At 46.3% G+C, this 27,111-nt stretch overlaps 1 protein-coding gene across 5 annotated transcripts in view; it reads left to right on the top strand.

Moving 5' to 3' along the window:
• The window catches only part of VWA5B2 (von Willebrand factor A domain containing 5B2), a 99,047-nt gene that overhangs the window by 67,320 nt on the left and 4,616 nt on the right, over positions 1–27,111 (top strand). For 3 of the 5 annotated variants that reach the window (XM_053390726.1, XM_053390728.1, XM_053390727.1), the window contains 14 exons: positions 1,499–1,653; positions 8,991–9,122; positions 10,799–10,920; positions 11,339–11,515; positions 13,047–13,157; positions 15,377–15,579; positions 16,874–16,988; positions 17,731–17,916; positions 18,321–18,513; positions 19,312–19,607; positions 21,044–21,269; positions 22,688–23,035; positions 23,274–23,411; positions 24,098–24,217. In XM_053390726.1, coding sequence (XP_053246701.1) covers positions 1,499–1,653; positions 8,991–9,122; positions 10,799–10,920; positions 11,339–11,515; positions 13,047–13,157; positions 15,377–15,579; positions 16,874–16,988; positions 17,731–17,916; positions 18,321–18,513; positions 19,312–19,607; positions 21,044–21,269; positions 22,688–23,035; positions 23,274–23,411; positions 24,098–24,217 — 2,522 coding nt within the window. Of the gene's footprint in view, positions 1–1,498; positions 1,654–4,110; positions 4,295–8,990; positions 9,123–10,798; positions 10,921–11,338; positions 11,516–13,046; positions 13,158–15,376; positions 15,580–16,873; positions 16,989–17,730; positions 17,917–18,320; positions 18,514–19,311; positions 19,608–21,043; positions 21,270–22,687; positions 23,036–23,273; positions 23,412–24,097; positions 24,218–27,111 lie in introns of those variants that run through there. The other 2 variants (XM_053390729.1, XM_053390730.1) reach the window with 2 other exon arrangements.

Raw genomic sequence — 27,111 nt, 5'->3', positions numbered from 1 at the left:
TGTGTGTCGGGTAAAGAACAAAAGAATCAGTTGGTTGCCTGGATTCAAAATGCAGGGCTAAACTCACTCTCCAGCAGGAGAGAGCCCCCAGTAGGAGCGTTTAAAGTCACAAACGTTAAGCAGTACAGTAAAGTGTTAGGAATGTAGGCTCCTAAACCTTTTGCATATCCCATTTAGTCCACTTGCAAAGCGCTTCCTTCTTTCTACTCCTCTTGCAAGGAACAGGCCACACACTCCTAAGGAAGTTCAAAATGCTTTACTTACAGATTCAAAGAAAAAAATACAGAGAGATAGCTTCAAACATCTAAGCTTGAAGCAAAGCTTAAGACACTTCTTCTTTGATCAGTTACATGGCGAGGAGAGAGAAGGAACAGGAAAAGAAGGCTTCACTTTCTCTCTCATCAGAGAAGAGGGGGTGTGACCTAACAGTCTAGGAAACACAGCTTTATTATCTTAACCTCCTCATAAACCAACTAGCCCCATGCTTGCTAGCTGTATTTGACTGGAATTTCCCACAAGAATATGGTAAAACTACTGTGCTTCCCGTGTGTGTGTGTGTGTGTGTGTGTGTGTGTGTGTGTGTAAAGGTAAAGGCACCCCTGCCCTTACGGGCCAGTCTTGACAGACTCTAGGGTTGTGCGCCCATCTCACTCTATAGGCTGGGGGCCAGCGCTGTCCGGAGACACTTCTGGGTCACGTGGCCAGCGTGACATCGCTGCTCTGGCGAGCCAGAGCCGCACACGGAAACGCCGTTTACCTCCCCGCTAGTAAGTGGTCCCTATTTATCTACTTGCACCCGTGAGTGCTTTCAAACTGCTAGGTTGGCAGGCACTGGGACCGAACAACGGGAGCGCACCCCACCGCGGGGATTCGAACCGCCAACCTTTTGATCGGCAAGCCCTAGGCGCTGAGGCTTTTACCCACAGCACCACCCGCATCCATATATATATATATATATATATATATATATATATATATATTTCATTGTTTTCACCTCATCTGCACAGATCCAACTAAGCTATGATAGCAGCACACCAAATTCACACCTCAACCTATATAAACATAGCTGCCAAAAATAGGCCCCTCCCACTGAGGTGAAAGTTTCCGAAAACTTCCCTGATTCTGATTAGTTGCTCTTGTAAATATGCCCCCATGTGTTGGAACAGAGGTCCAGCTGTGGACTTTCTCCTGCAGAAAACAAAGTGTCTTTTTTTCGCATCTGTCTGTCTCTTTTGGAAAATGTCTATATGGAGCTATATGATTTTAAAATCTCCTGGGCAGATTGTCTTTAAAAATAAATAAGTTGTATTCCAAATTTACTTTAGGCTGTAGTTGCATTTCCCTGCCCGCAGGAGGCCTCTTTGCAGGTCTTGGGCTGTGTTGTGCTGATTAGCAAATGTATACCTTGCCCAAGAACTCCCACAATAAGGTCAACTGCCATGCATGCCAGACAGCTCTAGTTTGTGACTTTTATTCTCTCTTCCTCCTTCTTCATCAGCTCTGCCAGTTGTTTTGGATCCACTACTCTGAAGAGTGAGCAGTCTTTCCTTGTGCCTCCCCAGGATACAGACATTTTCAGGGGTGAGGTTTACAATGCCTTTCCCTACGAGTTCAGCTTTGAGATGCTTGTTAAAGGACCCTGTTTGCTGGCAGGTATGATTTAGTATCTAATTTCTGTGTGTTTTGCATTTGCGGTCGCATGCACACCATTACAATTAAAGCATACAATTTTAACAGTCACAGCTTCGCCCAAAATATCATGGGGACTGTAGTTTGTTCATGGTGCTGACTTCACAGAGCTATAGTTCCCAAAGCCCGTAACTACATTTTTTGAGGATTCTCTATGACTTGGTTGTTGTTGTGTGTTGTTGTTTTTTTTTAAAAAAAAACCAAAATCCAAAGTGGTTTACAAAAAGAATAAAACAATGAAATTGAAATTATCAGCAAAAACAGTTAGAAACAACTATTTAAAACATTCAAAGAATAATTTAAATTGATAAGTTTAAAACCAGATTAAAACACATATTAACACTCTACGTATCTAGATAGGCTTATTTCTTTATTTAATTTATATGCTACTTGATTGCAAAAAGAAAACAAAACCCTCAAAACGGTTTACAAAAAGATAAAACAATAAAATCAAGAAAAAATGCAATACTTTAAAACAGACAAAAAGTTAAAACACTAAAACAGTTAAAATTCACATCAACTTTCTAAGCATTGATAGGATTGTCTAAACAAGAATGTTTTTAGCAGACGCTAAAAAGAGTACGCCGAAAGTGCCTGCTTGATCTCAATAGGCAGGGAGTTCCAAAGTGTATGTGCTGCCACACTAAACAAATGCGGAATGAATATTTTGTGGCACCTGTAGCAGTGCCAGTTCTACCAATCGAAGTGCTCAAGTGGGCACATGTGGGGTAAGGCAATCTCACATGTAAACTGGTCCCTAGCTGTTAAGGGCTTTATATTCTAACAATAACACATTAAAGGGGCAGATGGAGCTCATCAACCTGGGAAGGTAGCCCATCTAAGAGAAGGAAAACTCTGATTCTAAACCTCCACTGCCTTGTGGGATATCTTTGGGAGAAGAAAGGGCTAAGGAGTAAACCCTACACAAATCCAGAGTGGAGTCCCTAAGATGGTTGGACACCTCCTTACAACAACTCCTGCAGCCAAGCTGCTGCCAAACATATTGCTCTTCTTTCCTTTGGATCCAATCAGTGAGACGGGGGTCTTGTCCTCTGGGCAGCCCAGGTCCTCCATACACACTGCTGAGGCTTGCACCCCAGGGAGGTCTCTTTGGTGCCACTAACGCAGCAGTTTGACTTCACCCCGGGAGGCGCTCTCTATTGTCCCTTGAGACAGATAGATGCCAGCAACAACACCCTGAACTTTGCCCGGTAGCCGATTGACAACCAGTGCAGAGCTGTGAGCACAGGTGTTCTATGATGCCAGGGTCTCTGTTATGTACTGAGTTGAATAGGATCCAAACTGCAGGAGTCTGATTGGTCCTAGAACAATAGGATCCAAAAGGCAGCAGTCTGATTGGTCCTAGAACAATAGGATTCAGAATGCAGCAGTCTGATTGGTCCTAGAACAATGCAGCAGTATGATTGGTTGGCAGGAACTACCCAATCATGCTCCAGATAGAAGTGAATCCACAACCTGATTGGCTTACAGTAGAATTCCGGAATTAGCCAATCATGTGCAGCCCATTGTGTAAATAATGTATATAAAGCAGATACTTTGAGGGGACTTTCATTCATTCCTCCTCACCACTATGAGCTGAATAAAGAGCATGAAATCACTTTGCGACTCTGAGTATATTTCAGTCTCATTCTGCACTAACTGCAGCTTCCAGATCAAACCAAGGAAAGCCCCACGTAAACCACATGGGGGACTTTAAAAATGTATATATCACAAACACATACAGAAATGTGGAGAACTGAACCTGAGATTGTAAGAGTGAGAATCTGATAGAAACCAAAATGCCAACAGTGACAGGGAGCAGATTCCTTCTGCCCACTCTACTGTCCGCTCTTGATCCAGAAGTAAGTGCAATGGCTGCAATGCCCATTGATTCCTTCCATTATCCAGGACTATGGGAAATGCAGGTGATTCACTTTTGCTTTTGCTCCAGATAGATAGATAGATAGATAGATAGATAGATAGATAGATAATAGATAGATCTCATGATCTCAGAAGACTAAATACTTGGGTTTCAAAGATGTCTTGCTTTAAGGACTGTGGGGAAGTGACAGTGAATGAAGGTGTTCCAGAAGTGCTGTCTGGTTAGTGGCATTGTGAAGGATTTATGAAGCAGCCCCAGAAGAGGAGGCAGAATCTTTAGTTATAAAGGCGTCAGAAGAGCACTTCATAAATGCTTGTTCTGAACCTCTTTTAGGAATTGGTTAATCACTAAAATAAAATATGCGCTACCGTGGTTAACAAAGCAGAGATTTTCACCACATGAATAAAGTCTCTGGTTTTTAAACCATTTATATTGCGCATGCTTTAGTGCTGAGTCTATACTCTTTTTCCCTCATGAAAAAATGATGGCTGTGGGAAGAAAGGAAGCAAGCGAAAGTGTGTGTCGTGGGGGGAGGGAGACGGAAGCAACTTCAGAGAGCCCTGGAGCATATGCTTGAGACAGACGAAGGAATTAATCCCATTAGGAGTTGGCTCAAGTCCCATGCCTCCGAGAAATGCTGCACTCGTGGCCTTGCTGGGCTTCAGTCTAGTAAAAATGTCTTTTGCTGCTGACGAATGACTTCATTGTGGTCTGTGCAGAAAGGTAAAAAAATGGGGGGGGGGAGTTGTGTGCTGAAAAATTATCTAGCTCCATTTATCTAGCAGTGCAGATAAGCTGGCAGGTATGTACCTTAGTGTAAGCTATATAAAGGCTTATCCACACCTTCTTTTGCTTCCCCACCTCACAAGAAATCTGTTCTTTAGCGCTGAATCGGAACAAATGACAATCAGGTTTTCCCGCAGATTGCCATTTGTTCCAATCTACCAGTAATTAGTGAGTTTTCTGGGGGAAAGCAGCAGGTCAAAGGCAAAGTTGCTTAGACCCATGCCTAGAAAGCTCAGGTCAAGCAGAAAACTGCTTGTTGTTGTTTAGTCGTGTCCGCCTCTTTGTGACCCCATGGACCAGAGCACGCCAGGCACTCCTGTCTTCCACTGCCTCCCACAGTTTGGTCAGACTCATGTTTGTGGCTTCGAGAACACTGTCCAACCATCTCGTCCTCTGTCGTCCCCTTCTCCTTGTGCGCTGCATCTTTCCCAACATCAGGGTCTTTTCCAGGGAGTCTTCTCTTCTCCTGAGGTGGCCAAAGTATCGGAGCCTCAGCTTCAGGATCTGTCCTTCCAGTGAGCACTCAGGGCTGATTTCCTTAAGAATGGATAGGTTTGATCTTCTTGCAGTCCATGGGACTCTCAAGAGTCTCCTCCAGCACCAGAATTCAAAAGCATCAATTCTTCGGCGATCAGCCTTCTTTATGGTCCATCTCTCACTTCCATACATTAAACTGCTTAGACCTTTGCTTTCTAGGCACGGGACAAGCAGAAAGTGTGGGTGAGCCCTAACTGTATATTCTTTTAAATAAGTCTGTGCTGGATTAGTGTTGTGACCACAGTATTGAAACCTTTATACATTGTGGAACGGTTTGCCAAAGAGCGGTTTGAATTCTGTAAGGGCTGTAGATAAGAGAGGGCGAATTGGCGGGACCTTCAGGTCAGGAGTGAGAGTCCCTGGGCTGTGTGTTTCCTGTGTGGCTTTTAAAAACACACAGTTCCAAACAAGGGTGTTATGTACTGAGTTGAATAGGATCCAAACTGCAGCAGTCTGATTGGTCCTAGAACAATAGGATCCAAAAGGCAGCAGTCTGATTGGTCCTAGAACAATAGGATTCAGAATGCAGCAGTCTGATTGGTCCTAGAACAATGCAGCAGTATGATTGGTTGGCAGGAACTACCCAATCATGCTCCAGATAGAAGTGAATCCACAACCTGATTGGCTTACAGTAGAATTCCGGAATTAGCCAATCATGTGTAGCCCATTGTGTAAATAATGTATATAAAGCAGATACTTTGAGGGGACTCTCATTCATTCCTCCTCACCACTATGAGCTGAATAAAGAGCATGAAATCACCTTGCGACTCTGAGTATATTTCACTGGCGACGAAGGTGGGATCCCGCTGAGCTGACTGCCACACACAGCACCGCAGCACCGCCACCTGCCGCACCGCTGCCTCGCACCGTGTATCCAGGCTTCAGCTCCGGGACACAAGGAACTCAGAATGGCAACCGACAACAGCTTCTCGCCGTTCAACCCAGCATCAGGAGACTGGGAAGCGTACGCCTCCCGTTTCACCTTCCTCCTAGAAGCCAAAGGGGTCACCGACGAAGAAGACGCCAAGAAGAGGGCGATATTCTTCAGCGTCTGCGGAGAGGAGACGTTTGAAATCGCCCGGGCTCTCCTTGCGCCTGAAGACGTCGCTACTGTTCCATACAAAACAATAATGGAACAGCTGAAGGGGCACTTTTCGCCGCAGCCCTCAGTGGTGGCTCGTCGAAATGCCTTCTACGCAAAGCGGCAAGCCCCTGGGGAAACCATAACTGGGTTTGTGACCTCTCTCCGCCAAGCCGCCCGGTTCTGCAACTTCTCAGAGCTGGAGAACATGCTTCGTGACCGCCTCGTCGGTGGCCTGAAGGATGAGAAGCTGCAACGATGCCTCTACGCTAAGAAGGACCTAACGTTCCAGGTCGCTCTGGAGGAGGCCCTGGCAACGGAAGCTGCCGAGAGGTCGACGCAAGAGGCACGGCCGAGCCAGCTGTCCCAACCGAGGGTCCACCACAAAGACCTCACCGACGACTCAGGATCCGACAGGGAGGAGGTGCACCGAGTACAGCAGCGCACTCAAGCAGCCCACATACCACAGCTGCCTCGACGAGAAGGAGGGAGCTGCGCAAGCTGTGGAGAAAGTCACGAGAGGAGGACCTGCCGTTTCCGCAACGCAGAGTGCAGGCAGTGCAGAAAATTGGGACACATCGCCCGGGTGTGTCGGGCTCGGCCCACCCGACGCCAGGCATCAGATGACCAATCCAAGAGCCCCAGGTCCCGGGGCCCAACGCACCAAGGCAACTCGACAGAGCTCACGGACTTCCAGGTATACCAGTTGCCCCACCCCAACGTAGAGAAAATTTATGTTGACGTACAGATAGAGGGGGCCCCATGCCGCATGGAGCTTGACACGGGTTCAACTCTATCCATAATCTCGGCAAGGACCTTAAGGAAACTGTGTCCTACTGGGGGTCCCAAACTCAGGCCGGCCCCATTCACCCTCCGGGACTTCCAAAAACGTAAGGTCCCCACAATGGGGGTGGGGACCTTCAGGGTGCAATACCGAGGGCGGACGCGGCAACTGGACTTGCTTGTGGTCAAGGGCCCCTACATTAGCTTACTGGGATTGGCATGGTTTGGACCACTGGGGCTAGCCGTCACCGGGGTGAACCACACTAGCTTACAAGAGGACGTGGACGCCATATGCAAGGAATTTCCGGGGGTTTTCGATGGGAAATTGGGACAGTATACGGGCCCCCCCATTGCTCTACAGCTTGACCCCGCAGTACGACCAGTCAGGCTCAAGGCCCGCCGGGTCCCGTTCGCCCTGAAACCCCGTATAGACGAGGAATTGGACCGGCTCGTGGAGCAAGGAGTGCTGGAGCCGGTGCCTAATGCCCCCTGGGAAACCCCAATCGTCACGCCCGTCAAGCCTAATGGTTCAGTCCGCATCTGCGCAGACTACAAATGTACCATAAACAAGGCCCTCACGGCCCATGCATACCCAGTGCCAGTGGTCAGCCATGTTCTTGCCACCCTGGCTGGGTCGAAAATTTTTGGCAAGCTGGACTTGGCCCAAGCATATCAACAGCTGCCAGTAGATGAGGCCAGCAGGAGAGGCAGAATCAGTAAATACAGAGAGGACCTGCGAGGCCGAAAGGACACCGGAACCAGAACCACGACTGAGCGAGCCGGTTGCGCCAGACCAAATAGCCCCATCACAGCCAGCATCCTTGGAACACGAGCCAGAACCTGAACCCCGGACCAGGGAACACCCCAGGCCGCAACGCACACGTAGGCCGCCAGCGTACCTCGAGGACTATGAATGCGACCTCCCGGGCAGGACTGGAACTTAGAGGGGAGGGGTGTTATGTACTGAGTTGAATAGGATCCAAACTGCAGCAGTCTGATTGGTCCTAGAACAATAGGATCCAAAAGGCAGCAGTCTGATTGGTCCTAGAACAATAGGATTCAGAATGCAGCAGTCTGATTGGTCCTAGAACAATGCAGCAGTATGATTGGTTGGCAGGAACTACCCAATCATGCTCCAGATAGAAGTGAATCCACAACCTGATTGGCTTACAGTAGAATTCCGGAATTAGCCAATCATGTGTAGCCCATTGTGTAAATAATGTATATAAAGCAGATACTTTGAGGGGACTCTCATTCATTCCTCCTCACCACTATGAGCTGAATAAAGAGCATGAAATCACCTTGCGACTCTGAGTATATTTCAAAGTTTGTGCTGAAGAAAGGGCCTTTATCAGTTCTGCACATTTACACATTTGCTTGCTTTTTTCTCATCCTTCTGCAACTCAGAGGGCACACCCTGAGCACTAGAAATCTTACAGCCGTCTTCTGGCTCCTGAGTTACACTGAACGCTCACTGCAGTGCTTTGCCTTTGCAGCCATAGGGACCAGCAATTTCTTCTTAGTGAAAACAGATTGTAAAGATGCTAAATACTGAAACTTCTTTTTAAATAAGTATTATTTAGATAAATATCTGAAGATGGAGGAGGATGAGGTTTTTTGTCACTGTTTGGCTGCTGTTAGATTAGGTTTGGTCCTGCCCCCCAATATATAGTTTTGATTTTTAAGAATTTTTTTTTTAAAAAAATACTGTGTTAGCCACCTTACCTGATTCTTATTCTTTGAAGAGGCATGGAAGAAGAATGCCTCTATTGCATTGCTGTTATCTAATCTCCAAGGGCAGATTTGTGTGTGTGTTCATTCCATTACTCAGCGATCAATTATTCTCTGTCAAACATGTGAGCTGTTTCCATTTAAATCTACTTTGTTTATGTCTGAGATCTAATTGATGTACAAGTTCGTTCATCCACACATGTTGGTCATCACTTGATGCCAAGTCTTCAAGTGAGCACAAGTGCGTGGTAACGAGGCCTTGCTTGGTGCTGTTAAACAAATGCATCTATTTCCATCTGACACACTTTCAAGCAGGAGTAGGAAACCTTTGGCCCTGCAGATGCTGATGAACTATAACTCCCATTATCCCTGGCCATTGATCATGTTTGTGAGGCTGATGGGAGTTGTTGTTCAGCAACATCTGGAGGGCCAAATGTCCCCCACCCCTGTTTTAGAGGTTATTACATTACAACAGGCAATAAAATCCTCTCGTTATTGCAGGATTGGAGAGCCCATCCCATGCTCTTCGGGCTGATGCTAATCCTTTTGCCAGCTCTGCCTCAACTATATGCATCACCTTGGCAGAGAAGCACAGATGTGACAGGAACCTGGAGATTATCTTGTATCCTTGTGGTAAGAGAACACTTTGAAGTCAAGGGATTCTGCGATCGCTACAACAATGGAACCTTCTGCTAATGTATAATACACACTGCAAGGGGGAATGTAGGGGTGATAATCCGACTGGGGAGCCTTAGGACTGAACAATTTAATCTTCCAGATCTTTAGTTCTGTACCCAGATACCAACAATATATTGCGACTGAGAGACATTAATTTCTGAACTTTTATTTTATAGCACACACGCACAGCTTCTGTAATGCCTCTTGGGGTCCTTTCTGAGGTTGGCATAGGACAGGCATGGCCAAACTTGGCCCTCCAGCTGTTTTGGGACTACAGTTCCCATCATCCCTGACCACTGGTCCTGTTAGCTAGGGATGGTGGGAGTTGTAGTCCCAAAACAGCTGGAGGGCCAGGTTTGGCCAAACCTGGCATACGAGCTGCTCTAGTGTGTCTCTGCTTTATGGGAACATTGGACTTTTTAATATATTATTTTTGTCATGACATTTTTATTTAGGCAGTTATGGACTAAACACAAAATCTCAAGCAAGAACAACCAGACTAGCCCAGATGATGTGTTTAAGAATTTTTATAAATATGAAGCTAGGCAGATTATTCAGACAACTATATAGCAAATTATGTGGGATAAGATACCACCTGCGTAGTGGTTAAAGAGCTGATTCTCTTATTTCTGTGACCTCTGGAGAGAAGATAGTGTGACGCAGCAGCTAAAAAAGCCAATGCAATTCTGGGCTGCATCAATAGGAGTATAGCATCTAGATCAAGGGAAGTAATAGTGCCACTGTATTCTGCTCTGGTCAGACCTCACTTGGAGTACTGTGTCCAGTTCTGGGCACCACAGTTCAAGAAGGACACTGACAAACTGGAACGTGTCCAGAGGAGGGCAACCAAAATGGTCAAAGGCCTGGAAACGATGCCTTATGAGGAACGGCTAAGGGAGCTGGGCATGTTTAGCCTGGAGAAGAGGAGGCTAAGGGGTGATATGATAGCCATGTTCAAATATATAAAAGGATGTCACATAGAGGAGGGAGAAAGGTTGTTTTTCTGCTGCTCCAGAGAAGCGGACACGGAGCAATGGATCCAAACTACAAGAAAGAAGATTCCACCTAAACATTAGGAAGAACTTCCTGACAATAAGAGCTGTTCGACAGTGGAATTTGCTGCCAAGGAGTGTGGTGGAGTCTCCTTCTTTGGAGGTCTTTAAGCAGAGGCTTGACAACCATATGTCAGGAGTGCTCTGATGGTGTTTCCTGCTTGGCAGGGGGTTGGACTCGATGGCCCTTGTGGTCTCTTCCAACTCTATGATTCTAAGATACTCCCTGCAGCAATATCCATGCTGCTCGTGTAGCATCAGAAGGGGTCCTCAAAGTGCAATCCACAGATATACGTATTTTAGGATTGGTGCATGTCAATCATCTATCATAAGGAAGCTACTTTAACCTGCTCCATGTGGTGTCAGTTGCCACCTTATGGGCTGTTCCTGGTGACCCTCTACATAACGGAGGAGGTTATTCTTATTCCTATTTTACAGGTGTGCAAATGAGACTGGGAGTTGCCTGAGGCCACCAGTTTTGAGTCCATACCTGGTTTTGAACCTAGGTCCAAACAGCCCAGCTGTCTGTGCACTGGATCATTCTGACTCTCATGCAGCTTTACATTTTCCTCCCCTAAGAACCTCATCATCCACACCTCATCATAGAAGATGGTGCTATCTCATATCAGGACTACGAGGCACAAATAAGGAACCGCCGTGATTATGCTCGTATTGCCAAAAAAGATGATTGGGAGAGACAGGTAACCATCTAGGAAGAGACTTTTTTCCCCCTGGGTTGTCTAAGGGTGATCTCAAGTTGGATTGAAATGACTAGGACCTCGATAGTAGCACCTTAATACCTTGCTTTTTGTCGCCTCTAACTGTAAATTCTCTGGCCTGGTGGCTGAGCAAGAAGCACATGGTGTGGTAGGGATGCTGCTGCTCACCTGAACTCAGGTTGGTCACATTGCTGCTGCTTACTGGGAGGTAGAGGGGATGGGAGATAGAAGGGATGGGGCAAGGCGACCGTGAAGTCAGTGCAGTGCGCGCACACTGCTGGAGAAATTCTGGTGCTCCTGCCAGTGCATTTGCACTGTGCCAACCTCCACATTGCATGATAATATACAATGATATCGGGAAGGAAAGGTTGAAGCCACAACATATTTTCTTTGCTCCTAGGTTGCCTTTGTCCAGAAGAGGTTCCACAAAGACATTTTTCACAATCCTGTCCTGATGCTGAATTTCTGCCCTGAGGCCAGCTGCGTTTCCACTGATTTCCAGACCATCACTCGCGAAATGCTCTTCCTCATTGACCAGAGTACAAGCATGAGTGGCCCTGGCGTTGATGGGATCAAGGTAAACAGAGCATTGGGAAATGGGAAGCTGTCTTTTAGAAAGTCGGGCCATTGGTGCTATACTAGGTCAGCAGTGTCCATAAGGGCTGACAGCAGCTTGCCTGGGGTTCAGACAGGGGTTTTCCACCAGCCCTGCCTGAAGATGCCAAGGACCGAACCTGACATATTTACTGAATGGGCATCAAGGTATATGCTCCTGATGCCTTGTTTGTGTGTGTAAAATAAAACTAATTTTTTGCAGACCTGATGAGCAACAGTTCCAGAATATTTGCAGAATATGCACAATTGTTTTTTCAGCATCTGCCAAGTTTTCAAAAATTATATGAGATATTATATTGATTATTATGCAGATAAGTAGCATCTTCCCACATTATGATGCCTCTCTGGGGCATCCTTAACAATATATGTTTTCCCAGCTTTAATGGGAAGATGCTCAGAATTCCTCGCAGGACTCAGATTTTATTCCTTCCTGTTAGTGTAGCCTGAGCAAGGAAAGGCTTGTCCTCTTGCTAAGGATGCTTCCAGATTGATACTGTTTTTGGGTAGGATTTGGTCTCAATCCGGCAAATTCAGGTTGCACAGTTATAGTTGATTGTGAGGTCTTGCACAACACCCCAAAGATGAGACTTTTTGCATTATGGATGAAGAAAGTGTGGGATATGAACCAACCTGGACCCTGCAATCACCATCTGAGGCCCTTCTTTGTGTGTCTGTTGCAAACCAGTTTGCCATGAACATTTGCTGTAAATTTTGGACACCACAAAAACTTTCCAAAAGTGGATTAGACAATGTTAACATCACATAGAAACTCATTAAAAGTGCATTTTGAGCCCTGATTGACAGCAAGCTTGCCACAAGCTCCAACACTTCTCCCACAAAAGCATTCCCTACTGCTAATATATTCAATATAACCTGCATACTTTGTACAACGTTGTTCGATTTTCTTATGGAGCTTTCACAAAGATGATAATGCATGTTAATTAGGAGATGCTGTTCAAGACAAACAATCCAGAAATGTTAAGTACTATAATTAAGATGCCAAGGCAGACAACTCTAACCAACAGTGCTGCTCCAACCAAACACAGCTCCAAGGTCCTCCAAGTTTTTCCTCTCCCCAGCAAAATTCCCACTAACTACCCCAAGACTGGTCTGTGTTCCAAGCAAACTTGAACTACACTTGTAAGAAAATAAGAATAGAACATTGAATTGAGTGTTGTGTTCTCTTCGCTGCCAATAAAGAATGACTCTCTGCACCTATTGAAACTCCTTTCCATCTTGCCTCCTAAAATGCAGAATGTTTTTGCCTGGCACATAACAATATGTAATGAAGGTGCCAGATGTGCCTCCATGGGGATACCAGTTCACAAATGGGGATCCACCACAGAAAAACCGTGTTCTCATTTTGCCACCCTCGGGACCTCCCATTGCCATTTCTTCTGATTCAGTGTTAAAGAGAGTGTTTTCCTGGGGAAAGCAGCAGGGCAAAGGGTAAATATGGATGGACACCTCATTCTCTCTCTCTCTCTGCACAGGATGCTCTGTTGGTGGCTGTGAAGAGCCTTCCTCCCAGCACCTTGTTGAATGTGGCTGGCTTTGGCTCCAGCATCAAGCCGGTCTTCACCACCAGCAAGCCCTGCAATAGTGTGAGTATTCTGACCATTGCGGCTTCTTGTCCACCCCTCTGACCCCAAAGCTATTAACTGGCAATTAACTGGATCTGACAAGAACTCTGTGAATGTGCAGGTATGGTGCCATGAGTTGTCATCATCATTCTAACATTTATTTCTTTAATTGCATTTTCCCCCCAGTTAATCATGAATAGGGAAAATGTAGGACGGGAAATCCCTACATGAATATAATGAAAAGGAATATAATAACATACCAAGGGTGGGGTGGGGAAAGCAATGATGGCACTACAAGGAAAGGAAGGAAGGAAGGTGTTGTGATGTTTCAAGCACACAAAATGTAAGAAACAATGTACACTCAACTGATGACTGTTCAGATTGATAGTAATAAAATAAAACTGTTCAAATAGGGACAATCCTTGATCCATTGTTTTTGCAGTCTTGCTCGCTTCCTGGGGTTCCCCCCCCCCAAGAAAAACAAAAGGTTTGCATGCCCAAGTACAGAAGTACCTATATGCATTTCTAGAACATAAGAAGGTAGTAGAAGAAGGGAGGAATGATTGAATGGATGAACAAACAAATAAAACCACCTCCAAAAAATTCCACCAAGCACCACCCACTGCTGTGGATGGCATTGCAGAATAGTAATGAGTAGCCATGACTGAAAAGGGAGAATGTGTCCAAAACAGACCAAAATCAGGCCTGAGCAGCCTATATGCAATACAGGACCTCCATCTGAATCACCTTAAATCCAGAATATTAACTTTTGTTGGAAGAGATGCAACCTTTAGTGGACTGAAGACGTTTGACCTGTGTGCCATTACTTAAGATGAAGGTTGCTGGGTTGATTCTGTGCTTGGGGGAACATGTTGCGTCATCTTCAGTCCTTGTGATAAAACTGCTGTGCTCAGGTGACCCAAATTCTGTGCCAAGAGAAGTTGAGTTCAGTGATCTGTGTGTGTTACGCAAAGCATGCAGACTTGCTATGCTGGCTTTTTATGTCCAGTTTATTCTGGGTTGGCCAGAGTCCAGCAGCTGTGCAGGTTCTGCGGATCTGTCCCATATTCACTTGAAATCCTCCCTTGCATCTCACCCCTCCACTTATGAGATGATACCAGTCATTTCATACATATTTTCAGATTTGTCTTCCCAACCATAAATGCTAGAGGCTTTTTTCCTTTTTAAAGCAGATGCTGAAGTCCACAAAACCTTATGCCACATTAAATTTATTTAAGGGGCCACATCTTTTCAGGAAGCTGAATTCTGCCCACCCCCAATTTCAAATGCCAGCTTGTGAAGCGTGATTGTGAAATAGCAGAATTAATATCTATTTACTTACGACTCCCAGAATTGTGTGTCTGTCTGACTCACAAACAGGAAGTTCAAGAAGATTAGGGAGGGCTGTAACTCAATTGTAGAGTACAAGTTTTATCCAAAAAAGTTCCCAGATTCCTCCTTGGTATGTCCAGGAGCATGGCTTAGAAAGGGACAAATGAGATCAGTGGATTATTTGTTGAATAAAACACACAGTATTTTTTAGATGGCAATTCTCAGAACAGCTAAAAAATTAATAAAATGATAACGTTCATAATTATATAAAATAATTCAGCAGGGCAATAAAACAGTAAAAATCAACAGACGCAATAAAAGTACACAGATTGAAACCAGGTAGCTGACGTGCTGAAAGGCTTAAGCAAATAAAAAGCCTGGTGCCCAAAGATATCAGACGGGGTGCCATGCAAGCTTCCCTGGGAAGGGCTTTCTGGATTCATGGCAACTGAAATTGCCATTGGTTTTATGGTTGGAGTGCAGGGTGCAGAGAGATCAACATGATTCACAAAAGCAAAATTGGTGATCGTTTTCTTGGGAGATTTGGCTAGTTTTTAAAATAGGTTTATGGCTATGGAAAAGAATTTGCATATGGAGAGAAACTTGCATATGTGTAGAAAATGCCTGACAAAATGTCAGAAGACAGGCAGCAAGTAAGCAAGGACTTCTAGTTGTCACCAGTACTGTGCCTTTTAGTTCCTTCATGCATGTAAGTAGCAGGAGTTGATTGGCACGCTATTTCCACAACATGTTCAGGCCACAGGATCTCACTTTCTGGAATGCAGAATTATGAGCCACAGAGACAGAAGTCATAATGTTCTGTGGTGGTGGAGAGCTTGCTTTATGGCAAGAAGTCTGGCTCAGTCTATTTGCTGTCTCCATAATCCACTCATCTCTCCCGTGTACAGGAAACCCTCAGGCTGGCCTGTGAATACATTCAGAAGCTGCGGTCTGACATGGGTGGAGCCAACCTCCTGGCTGCTCTGACTTGGATCTTGGGGCTCCCTCTTCACCGCGGGTATCCTCGGCAGCTCTTTATTTTTACGGATGCCAGTGTTGGAAACACAGGCAAGGTCATCGAGCTGGTCAGGAGACACGCGAGCAGTGTCAGGTATGGAGTGGGGTGAACTGGCCTTTCATAGATCTCCAATTCTACCTTGGTGTGCAAGAGGTCCTCTTTACAGACCTGGACAGAGTAAAGTACTCTGCTCTATGTTGAAAAGTGGAGAGGCAGTATCATCCATTAAATAAAGAGAGCTGGATCTGGGTCGGTCTTTATTATGGACAGAAGCTCTGTGCCACTAATAGCCTCATGATTTGCAATAATCAATAATACTTAGCATTTAAATAGCACTTTCAAGCATTCAAAGAACTTCACATACATTATCTCAGTAATCTTTGCAGCAACACTATAACATTGATCCGTATTCCTATCCTTTCCTGCTCATGCTGTTAACTTCTATGCACACTAGCCGATTGCTCCTCTGTTATGGTTTCACCTGTTGATTTCTGCCTGCCATGCAGCTATTGAGGACCTAGAGCTTCTGCCCCTAAAAGCTCTTTAAAATGTGTGCACAGTAGAGTTAGTTTGAATCTATCATTGTAGGGGGCGTTCCCCAAACTAGGATTGATTGCTAACCAGCGTAGATATGCATAGTTAGGTTTGACTATAAAAAAGTACCGACGTGTATGTCATAAGCAGCACTTTGAATTGTGCCCAGAAACAGACGAGTAGCCAGTGAAGATCTTCTAATAAGGGAGCCATCTGCTCCCTATAACCAGCCCTGGCCAGCCATCTATTATGAGAACTAGCCAATAAGCACCCTCTACAGCCATTGTTTCCCTATCTCACACTGAATTTGCACTGTAGACTTGCAGAATCATTTGCCAGACTCAGTCTGGTACAGAAGAAAGGTGTGTTTGTGCTGAATGCAGTAGAGGGCACTTCCAGGCCACCCCCACTGATGTTAGAATGTTGCAAGTGTATTCACACTTGTGGTCATAACTGGATTTGTGTGTTCAAATTGCTCCCCAGCCATTAATTATCTGGGTGACCCTAAGCAAGCCTCTGCCTCTCAGCCTTGGCTCTCTAGCAGCCAAACCTCTTACACAGGCTGCGCACACACACCATACATTTAAAGCACATGACTTTCCCCCAAAGAATCATGGGAACTGTAGTTTACTACTCAGAGCTACAGTTTCCAGAATCCATAACAAACTGCAATTCCCACGATACTTTATGGGAAGTAATGTGCTTTAAGAAAGTATGAATGAGATGAAGACTTCAGTGCAGTCTGCTGAGCTCAGAGCGCTTGCCATGGCTTGGCAGTGCACATCCTAATAAGAGTGTGGAACAGAATGAAGCAGGCTGGGTGGTCTGAGGTTCAAGGACTTCTTTCCCACAGGTGTTTTACCTTTGGCCTGGGCTCTGGTGCCTGCCGTAGGCTCCTGCGCGGACTGGCAAAGGTGAGCAGAGGTCGGGCTGAATTCCTAAGCCCAAGTGAAAGGCTGCAGCCCAAGGTACGTGCTGTCCTGCTTCATTGTTGGTATTTTTGACTTGGGTGGTCACCTGTGCTCAGTAGTTATGTGCCATGTCCACACTAGTACAATCACAATTTAACACAGGCGTGCATCAGCTATGAAGGATCCAGACAGCAGTGTAGTATTATCATCCTTCTGTTCAAGAATCCATGCAGAGACAGTGTTGGCAGCCAAGCCATCTTTCAGGATATTGCCACCTGAAAGAGGCTCAAGGAGGTAGGGATGGAGGGTCTGTCACTCTCTGTTCTTTCACTTCCTTGTTTTTCCAGTCTTCACATTTCTGCAGAAATTTCCAGACTTTTTAATTTATTTATTTTTTTAAAAAACCCTCTTGAAAATTCATCCCTGTTTTGTGTGAATTTCTCCTGATAAACACCTTTTTTATGTGCAGTCTTGACTCCTGCACTTATTTCTGCAAGTAATTTCTCCTCATACAATACATTATTGTACGTTATATTCACCAATATCTTTTTATGCACACTTTCTCCTAACATTTGCAGTTTGGTAAATACTGGTTGATGGAAGAACTGCATTGCAAAGTTCAGATAAGTGCACATGTCAAAGGATGGCTGTTTCAGTTTGCGTATTGTTCTGGAAAGTACAAATTTGATAGATTGGCCTTTAAATACAAACTTGATCAAATTTCTCATCCGTCCTTAGAATATGGCAACTAGCTGTTAGACATACGAGGGCTGCTGAATATCTCTGGTTTTTCCCCCAGCTGATAAAGTCTTTGAAAAAAGCAATTGAGCCGGCTGTGAGTGACATCACGATAGACTGGTATGTGCCAGACACCATGGAGGCCCTGCTATCGCCCAATGAGATCGCAGCCCTGTATCCAGGAGACCGGCTCATCAGCTACTGCACTCTTTACCACATTGCCAGTTTCCGGGACAAGAAGGCAACAGTTGAGCACCCATTCCCTTAAAACTTGGGCTTGGGGGCGGAATGTGGCCTGGCAGGCCTTTTTCTGGCACTTGGGACTCTCCCCAGGCTCTGCTGCATACCCTCTTGAGAGAATTTTTGCCTGGCTGTGATGTAGTAACACCGACAGGCAGCCCTCCAGAGGGAATATGGCTCACAGGCTGAAAAACATTCCCCAGCCCTGTCCAAAAAAGTGTGGCTCCCCCTGCTGTGGGAAACAAGGGCTGCGTTTATTTTGTGCCTGGCTCCAGTAGCCACTTGCAGAAAGCCTTGCCTGGAGAAGGTGCCTTTTTGCCTTGTTTCCTTCGTTCCCCTCAGAGCAGAGCCTTTTAAAATATGCCTTCAGTCATCTACTCGCCTTAAAGTTTGGCTGCCTTATTTCCCCAGGGCAGAGAGCCGTTGTGCCGGAGTCTATCTAGGGGCTCTGCGGGTTCAGTGTTCCAGTCCCAGGAGGAGGCAACTGGTTTGGAAGGAGCCCACCCACACCCAGAGAGTCAAGAAATTTGCCGAGCCCTTCATGAAATTTCCCGTGAGATATCTCTGGAGTTTTCTGCTGGGGGCACTGAGGAGTCTATGAAAAGTAAGTAGAACTTTGTGGGATGGCGTTTGTTTTCGGTTCTTTCCTCTAGGACTGTCTGGGAATGGAGCAACAATCTTTGCTCCAGACCCACTAAGCAGTGATCCCCTCCTCCCATTCTCTGCAGTCTGGTCCACAGGGGGTAATAGAGCACTCAACACTTCAGCCCCAACAACCTGAGGTCACATCTACACCGTACATTTAAAGCACATGGCTTCCTGCAAAGAATCCTGGGAACTGTAGTTTGTTAAGGGTACTGAGACCTGTAGCTCTGTGAAGCTAAACTACATCCCCAGAATTCTGTGATGGAAGCCATGTCCTTGAAGGTGCTTTAAATGTGTGCTGTGGGTGTGACCTGTGTCTTGATTCCTCCAATCCCACTGGATTTTTAACACGTAACCAGTCCTGGGTGTCTGCTTCCTCCTCCTTAGTCTCAGTTTGACCCTCATAGAACTCAGCTGGGAAGACAGTGGTGGGGTAAGTACTGTAAGCCAATCAGGTTGTGGATTCACTTCTATCTGGAGAATGATTGGGTGGTTCCTGCCAACCAATCATAATGCTGCATTGTTCTAGGACCAATCAGACTGCTGCATTCTGAATCCTATTGTTCTAGGACCAATCAGACTGCTGCATTCTGAATCCTATTGTTCTAGGACCAATCAGACTGCTGCATTCTGAATCCTATTCAACTCAGTACATAACAAGGGCAGTATGCAAATGTAACCAGCAACAATAATAATTGTGCCTCGGTATATTATGGAGCTCTCCATGCCAGTGCCTCTGCGTTCTTCTCCCTGGCAGGTGGGGATCCTGTGTCCGGAGGAGACATCTGGAAGCGGATTTACCAGCCCTCCTACATCAAGGAACAGTATGTGCTCACTCACTGCTCAGTCAGCACCGACCACAGCCACGGCTTGCTCTCCCACAGTTCCACCAGCAGCGAGTCCACGGGCTCCAGAGATGTCCCTCCAGAGGGAGGGTCCTTAGCCCAGGCTCTCGAAGGCAGCTCACAGCAAGGCCAGAAGAGTGTCTCCCTGTGCAATTCCTCCACCAAGTCTGCCCCCGTCTCCCAGGCTCCATCTGGTGCTGCTCCTAAGGTGAGGCATTTCAGGTCCCCTCCACTCCACGGCATCCAGCACACTTTGAAAGATGCTTGCTGCTTTATAAGAAGAAGAAGAAGAGTTTGGATTTGATATCCCGCCTTTCACTCCCTTTAAGGAGTCTCAAAGCGGCTAACAATCTCCTTTCCCTTCCTCCCCTACAACAAACACTCTGTGAGATGAGTGGGGCTGAGAGACTTCAGAGAAGTGTGACTGGCCCAAGGTCACCCAGCAGCTGCATGTGGAGGAGCGGAGACGCGAACCCGGTTCCCCAGATTACAAGACTACCGCTCTTAACCACTACACCACACTGGCTTTGGGTCTTTTTTTCTAGGATCAAATCTTCTATTGGAAATGTAAAGGGAGATTTCCCATTCTTCCTATTTTTAGGTGGAGGTATTCCCAGCTGGATGGTCAGAAACATTTCCACCCTCATCCTCTATTATTTATAGCATTTTTGCCACCTCTTTAGAAAGGCTCCCAGTCAACTGAAACAATGAGTCGTCCTGACCCAGATACCCTCCCAGTTCCTTTCCCTCAGGGGTTAGTTTAAAGGCTGTTCTGCAGCCTTTTAACACAAAACAAATTCACAAATATTTTCAGGCATGAGTCTTTTTGACACACTCAGAGGAAGCCATTCTTCTGAATACCAGTTGCTGGGAACCACAGAAAGGGGAGAGTGCGCTTCTGCTTGTGGGATTCCTAGGGGCATCTGGTTGGCCACTGCAAGAACAGGATGCTGGACTCGATGGGCCTTTGGCCTCATCCAGCAGGTTCTTCTTATGTTCTTACGTAAATTCAGTTGGCTTTGTAATGTACCGGTAAGTGTCGAATCTGCACTGGACAACTTAGGCCTCCCATGATAAAACCCCAGAACCAAGGTCTCAGCCTTTCTGAGTATCCTTTGGTGTAATTTGAAAAGTCCTTCATAATTATGGGCCCTTCCAGACTGTTGCTATTTTCAGGTGGGATTCAACCATATATTGACACATTCCGGTCGTGCAATTATAATTGATTGGGAGCTCTTGTGCAACAAACCCACTCCCCCCTCTCCCCCCGCCAAAAACGCACACAGACTTTTTGTGATAAGGAAAGTAATGGCAACGTGAAATTGAAAGGCTGGAGTAACACTTCCTTGATGCAATGTTGTCTCACCTGCCTGCAGACAAATCAGAATGAATGCTTATTCAATAGCCCATGTTTTCAAACTGCCTTGCAAGAAAATGAGGATGAATGTTCCATAAACTGGTTGTTTGGAAGAGCTTTGTGTGTGAGAGGGAGAGAACAGAAGACTATTCCTCAGGTGTAGAGATGCAGTAGGCCCGGCATTAGATCTGCACAAGGGAAGGGCATTTGCTTTCTGACAGTGATCTTTGACATGCTTCCTTAGAGTTTTCCCAGCATTGACCTTCTCGCCCTCCCTTTCTCTTAAGGTGTCTGCGGCCCTGAGCTCCGAGGAGCTGGTGCGAAGGAAGAAGGCCTTGGCCCGAGCTGCTCTGTCTGGACGTAGCTTCTCCTCCCCACATGGTGAGCTGGATGCCCATCGGCTGCGCCGAGCCCTAGAGAAGGTGTCCCAGAAGCGGAACCGTTCCCTGGAAGGGAAACTGGATGAGATTGGGCCGGAGTTGCAGAAGATGCGCAGAAGCATTGCTGATTCCAGTGAGTGGTGGGGAAGAAGAACGTGGAAGTCTCCTGTTGGGAGAGCAGAGGGGGCAAGAAGCCCCACGCAAGATGAGAGAAAGCAAGAGTGGCTGAGACTTGCATGTGGGCCATCTGCAGGGGGTGGCATCTTGGTGTCTGTTATTCTTCCCACTTAAGTCTTGTGCAAATAACATTCCTGTTAGTTTAACCCCTACTCTAGTTCTGCGCTGTAGCTCAGTGACAGAAGGTCCCAGGTTCAACCCCATAACATCACCAGGTAGAGCTGGGGATGTCCTCTGCCTGAAACCCATCTTGATATATCTGTATCATCCCCTCCCTGCTCCAAGACTTGGCAGGACTTAGAAGAAGCTCTCATCCATCTGTAGAGCGGTTTGTTTGTTTTTGTGGTGAACGATGTTGCTCGATTTTTCCCTCCATACCCACCTTTGACTGGGGAGTTACCTGGGCCAGGGCAAACCCAAAGCCTGTCTCAGAACATACTGAATGTCAAGGTTTTTGTGACTAGGAACGGAGTTGGCCAGCATTGTGTAGAGTGCAGATGGCTGTCCAGAAGAGCGAAGACTGCAGGCCTCGTCTATCAGGAAGGGGATTATGGTCAGATTGTAAGCCTTCCAAGTCTGGGGAGAGTACTTTGCAGGATTTGGAGCCAGTAGGTGCCAGACTAATCCTGGCAGGCTCAGGTGCCATTTCTGTTGGCAGGGGGAAATGCACCTTTCCTGCTGACTTTGGGACCAGAGATTAGCTACTAAAACCTTCCCATCATTGAAGCAGAGTCCCATATGGTTGCAAATGCCTCATGCTCAGTCTGCAAGCAACTGCCTTGCTATAATCCATGGATGGGGACCCTGCAACCCTCTGGATGCTCTTGGACTCTAGCTCCCATCACCACCGGCCTTTGGCTATGCTGGTTGGGGCTGATGGGAGTTGGTGTCCAACAACATCTGAAGGGCCCCATCCCTGCTATAAATAACCATTGAAGACACTTGCAGTCCTCTTGGATCCTTCACTTGCAAAGGTTCCTGTCATACCAGCTGTTGTGGAATCTAAAGGCTCTTCCACACTTGTCCCATGCCTAGAAAACAGGGATTGAGGTGGTTTTCCACTTGTCTGAGCAGTTTTCCCTTTGCCCCATCGCTTTCCCCCAGAAACCCAATCTTCAGTACCAAATCAGAGCAAACGTCAATCTGAAGAAAACCCGATTGACATCATTTGCTTCAATTCATCAGTGAAAATTGGGCTTCCCCAGGGGTAAGCAGCAGGGCAAGTGAAAGTCTCTGAGTGCCAAACTTGGGGATGTGTACACTCCTAACTGGGTGTTTGTGAGCTTCCAGAGATGTCTGCCTGCGGGAGACTCTATCCTGTTGCAAAACCTGATGAGCCTCGTGTGTGCATTCCCACGCCTTGCTCTCTCCTAGGCAACCTACTGTCACCAGCCCACCTAGACTGGGACACGCTATTGGAACCCCCATACCTTTTCAGCCCATCACCAGCAACTGAGCGAGGAGAGTGTGACAACAGTGCCTGGCCGCCTCTCCGGTGCCAAGTTGTGATCCATGGACTCAGTGCAGGGAAACCGGTCTCTTGGGAAGTGACAGCTGCCCTGGATTCCCTGCTTCTTGCCAAAGACAGCCAGGCCAAGGAGGAGCCTTCTCAGTGGCAGCAGCAGAGTAAGGGCTGGGACAAACTGCTTCACCACTTGACTGCTGGCTCCGTCATCCGGGATAATGAGAATGTGTCTCAAAGGGAAGCTGAGATTGAACATGGTAAGCCTGCCCTTCCCTTCACTTGCCCATTCTGCCTCAAATTTGACTATTTAAACAGATGATGAGTATTAATTGGATTATTAAATGTGGGCTTGGGTCTTGTTGCAAAGATCATTTCTGAAGCCACAAAGAATATGGACTTGCTTAAAGACAAGCATACATAACTTTGCCTACCCTATATCTCAAATCCACCTTCCCTCTTAACTGTAACCAGCACTGTGATTCTGCCCCTCCAAAGGTTTCTCACGAAGATTCCGCATTAAGGCTGTCCAGTCCAGCAAAGCTTGCAACACACCTTCAATATATACCTCTGTGGTGCCTGTTGATGCTTCCACCCAGGAGATCTTGCCCTCTGCCCTTGAGGTTCGAAGCACAGGTAGGGCTGCTTGGAGTGCATGTGCAGAGCTCTGCTTCTTAGGTCAGAATCTGAATCCCCAGGATTCCCCAGGGATCTAGTTTTGAGAATAAATTCTATCATGAGAGCTAGAAACTTTTTTAAAAAATTCAGTTGTCCAATAGATTGCACAATCATGCTCTTCCACTGTTCCTTCCTGAAGTGCTCAAAATCTGGAGCAGCCTATCTTCATTTGTTTTCCCTTGGAAGAGAAAGGAGTCCAGCTGCTTACAGCATCTAACCTGCCTGTTTAAACATATCAGGATTGAGAAGGAATGATAGTGAGCAGCAATTAGACTCCACTGCAGGATTGCAGAACAAAACTGGCTGCTTTCACCAGCTTCTTTTGTTAGCAAACTGCTGAGAGCAGCCCAAATATTTACAGACATTTCCACCATACAATTTTGGTACATTCCAGGTTTCATCAGGTATCTAGGGTGGCATGTTTTCCTGCTGCAGATGACTGCATCAACTTGAACTAGCTGCTGAGTGAGGGGATATTTTCCAGTGGCAGCCAGGAATATATCTGCCTGCAGAATGCAGGCTGTATTTATTATTAGCTCAATAAAATCCATGCAGAGAAAATGAGATTGTTCTGCAACTGAATATGCACAGTGCTGGCCCCACAACTATCTCTAAACACCCCAATGAAATATGCTTTCTTCCAGTGGGCCTCTTCAGCCACCAGCAAGGATCCTATTCTGGCAGCCGACATCAACACAGTTGCTCAGCAGGTCTGGGACGGAGGCAGGACTCAGAGGACCTGGATGATGCTCCTGTTTCTGCGGGTACTAGTGTCACTTCACCTGTCTAAGGAGCCCTTTATCTACATGACACAAGGACCCCTGGGAGGCAGTAGATGGGGAAGAAGCAGAGAAACAAATACAAATCGATGAATTTAGTACCAGTAGTAGTAGTAGTAGTATTCAATTTCTTACCCTCCCTCCACCACAAGATCCTGGGTCAGGTTATAGCAATTTAAAGATACAACATTAAAATCAGTTTAAAACAAATTAAACCAAAAGAATAGGGCCCTAAAAATATTTGCACTCCAATCTCCGAGCAGTGCAAGATTTCAGGGGTTCCAGGTGCTTACCCAGGGTTTGTGTTTCCTTTGGTAATGAAGCACAGCAGAGACTGTGGTGTCTTTAGGATATATGGTTTATTTACACATATATACAACCTGAGCCTACGATGGAGGAATCCACAGCATTAGCATCCCAAAAGCCACAGCCCTGGATTCAAACAGACATCCAACATTGCTCTGCTTCTCTATAGAATCATAGAATCATAGAGTTGGAAGAGACCACAAGGGCCATCGAGTCCAACCCCCTGCCAAGCAGGAAACACCATCAGAGCACTCCTGACATATGGTTGTCAAGCCTCTGCTTAAAGACCTCCAAAGAAGGAGACTCCACCACACTCCTTGGCAGCAAATTCCACTGTCGAACAGCTCTTACTGTCAGGAAGTTCTTCCTAATGTTTAGGTGGAATCTTCTTTCTTGTAGTTTGGATCCATTGCTCCGTGTCCGCTTCTCTGGAGCAGCAGAAAACAACCTTTCTCCCTCCTCTATGTGACATCCTTTTATATATTTGAACATGGCTATCATATCACCCCTTAGCCTCCTCTTCTCCAGGCTAAACATGCCCAGCTCCCTTAGCCGTTCCTCATAAGGCATCGTTTCCAGGCCTTTGACCATTTTGGTTGCCCTCCTCTGGACACGTTCCAGTTTGTCAGTGTCCTTCTTGAACTGTGGTGCCCAGAACTGGACACAGTACTCAGGTGAGGTCTGACCAGAGCAGAATACAGTGGCACTATTACTTCCCTTGATCTAGATGCTATACTCCTATTGATGCAGCCCAGAATTGCATTGGCTTCTTTAGCTGCCGCGTCACACTGTTGGCTCATGTCAAGTTTGTGGTCAACCAAGACTCCTAGATCCTTTTCACATGTAGTGCTCTCAAGCCAGGTGTCACCCATCTTGTATTTGTGCCTCTCATTTTTTTTGCCCAAGTGCAATACTTTACATTTCTCCCTGTTAAAATTCATCTTGTTTGTTTTGGCCCAGTTCTCTAATCTGTCAAGGTCGTTTTGAAGTGTGATCCTGTCCTCTGGGGTGTTACCCACCCCTCCCAGTTTGGTGTCATCTGCAAATTTGATCAGGATGCCCTTGAGTCCATCATCCAAGTCGTTGATAAAGATGTTGAATAAGACCGGGCCCAAGACAGAACCCTGTGGCACCCCACTAGTCACTCTTCTCCAGGATGAAGAGGAACCATTGATGAGCACCCTTTGGGTTCGGTCAGTCAGCCAGTTACAAATCCACTGAGTGGTAGCATAGTCAAGATCGCATTTTACCAGCTTCTTTACAAGAATATCATGGGGCACCTTGTCAAATGCCTTGCTGAAATCAAGGTAGGCTACATCCACTGCGTTCCCTTCATCTACCAGGCTTGTAATTCTGTCAAAAAACGAGATCAGGTTAGTCTGACATGACTTATTTTTCAGAAATCCATGCTGACTATTGGTGATCACAGCATTCCTTTCTAGGTGCTCACAGACTGTTTGCTTAATGATCTGCTCCAGAATCTTCCCTGGTATTGATGTCAGACTGACTGGGCGGTAATTATTTGGGTCCTCTCTTTTCCCCTTTTTGAAAATAGGGACAACATTTGCCCTCTTCCAGTCTGCCAGGACTTCGCCTGTTCTCCAGGAATTCTCAAAGATGACTGCCAGTGGTTCTGAAATCACATCTGCCAGTTCTGTCTTCTCCCAGCTTGCTGTGTTACATCTGCCCATATCACTGCAACTTTTTCAGCTCTAAATTCCAGCTCTGTCTTTCTAACTATCCACGAGTTGAGGGAGAGGCTGCACCCATTTGCCATCTCCCACAGAGGCCCTTCCTTTGTTCTCCTTATGCCTCACCAGGAGGCTAACCTGGCTATTTCAGGAATTAGAAGACTTGATTAAATTTTAACACTTGCTGGATCCAGGGGTTAGTGGGGTCTGACATACCACTTAACACCCCAAACTCATAACACTATACTTCTCCTGTGTCAAAGGCCCAGGGTAAAGAGGTACGTCTTCAGCATTCAGCAAAAGCTTTTTTAGCGAAGGTACCAACGTACCTCCGTGGGGAGGGAGTTCCATGATTTAGAGGTGGCCACAGAGAATGCCGTCTCCTGGGCGGCCATCTCCATCCCCCAATTTCTGACAGTGGAGAAGCTACCAAGAGGCCCCCTGCTGCCATCCTTAAGAGTTGAGAAGGTCTTTAGGGAAGGAGGAGGCCTTTCCAGTATTTGGGGCCTAGGTCTTTTTAGAAGGCTTTAAACACCAATTGAGTGATCAGTTGTAGCAGTGGAACCAGTGTAATTTGCATCACCACAGGGGGGGGGGAAATGCTAGATGAACCCAAGCTATATGTGATGCAGGAGAAGTGAATATGCCTTTAAAAAGAAAAGCAAAAATAGCTCTGCTTCCCAGCAATGGCAGATAGTGGTTTGAACGTTAGGAAACTGACCTCCTAACAATGAGAGCACTTGGGTGATTTTGTTGTGAAAGATTAGTGAGAGCTCTACAGCCTCCCTGTTAAAAATGTGCTCTATAGGGTAGGGTCAGCCCTTTGACATCTCCCTTCTCTGCAGCAATCCAACATAGCATGTCGCTCCTTTTTGAAGATGA

The sequence above is a fragment of the Podarcis raffonei genome, chromosome 5 (genome assembly GCF_027172205.1).
Source record: "Podarcis raffonei isolate rPodRaf1 chromosome 5, rPodRaf1.pri, whole genome shotgun sequence".
Lineage (NCBI taxonomy): Eukaryota > Metazoa > Chordata > Lepidosauria > Squamata > Lacertidae > Podarcis > Podarcis raffonei.
The sequence above is the reverse complement of the archived record's forward strand: the minus strand, read 5'-3'. Positions and strand labels throughout refer to the sequence as shown.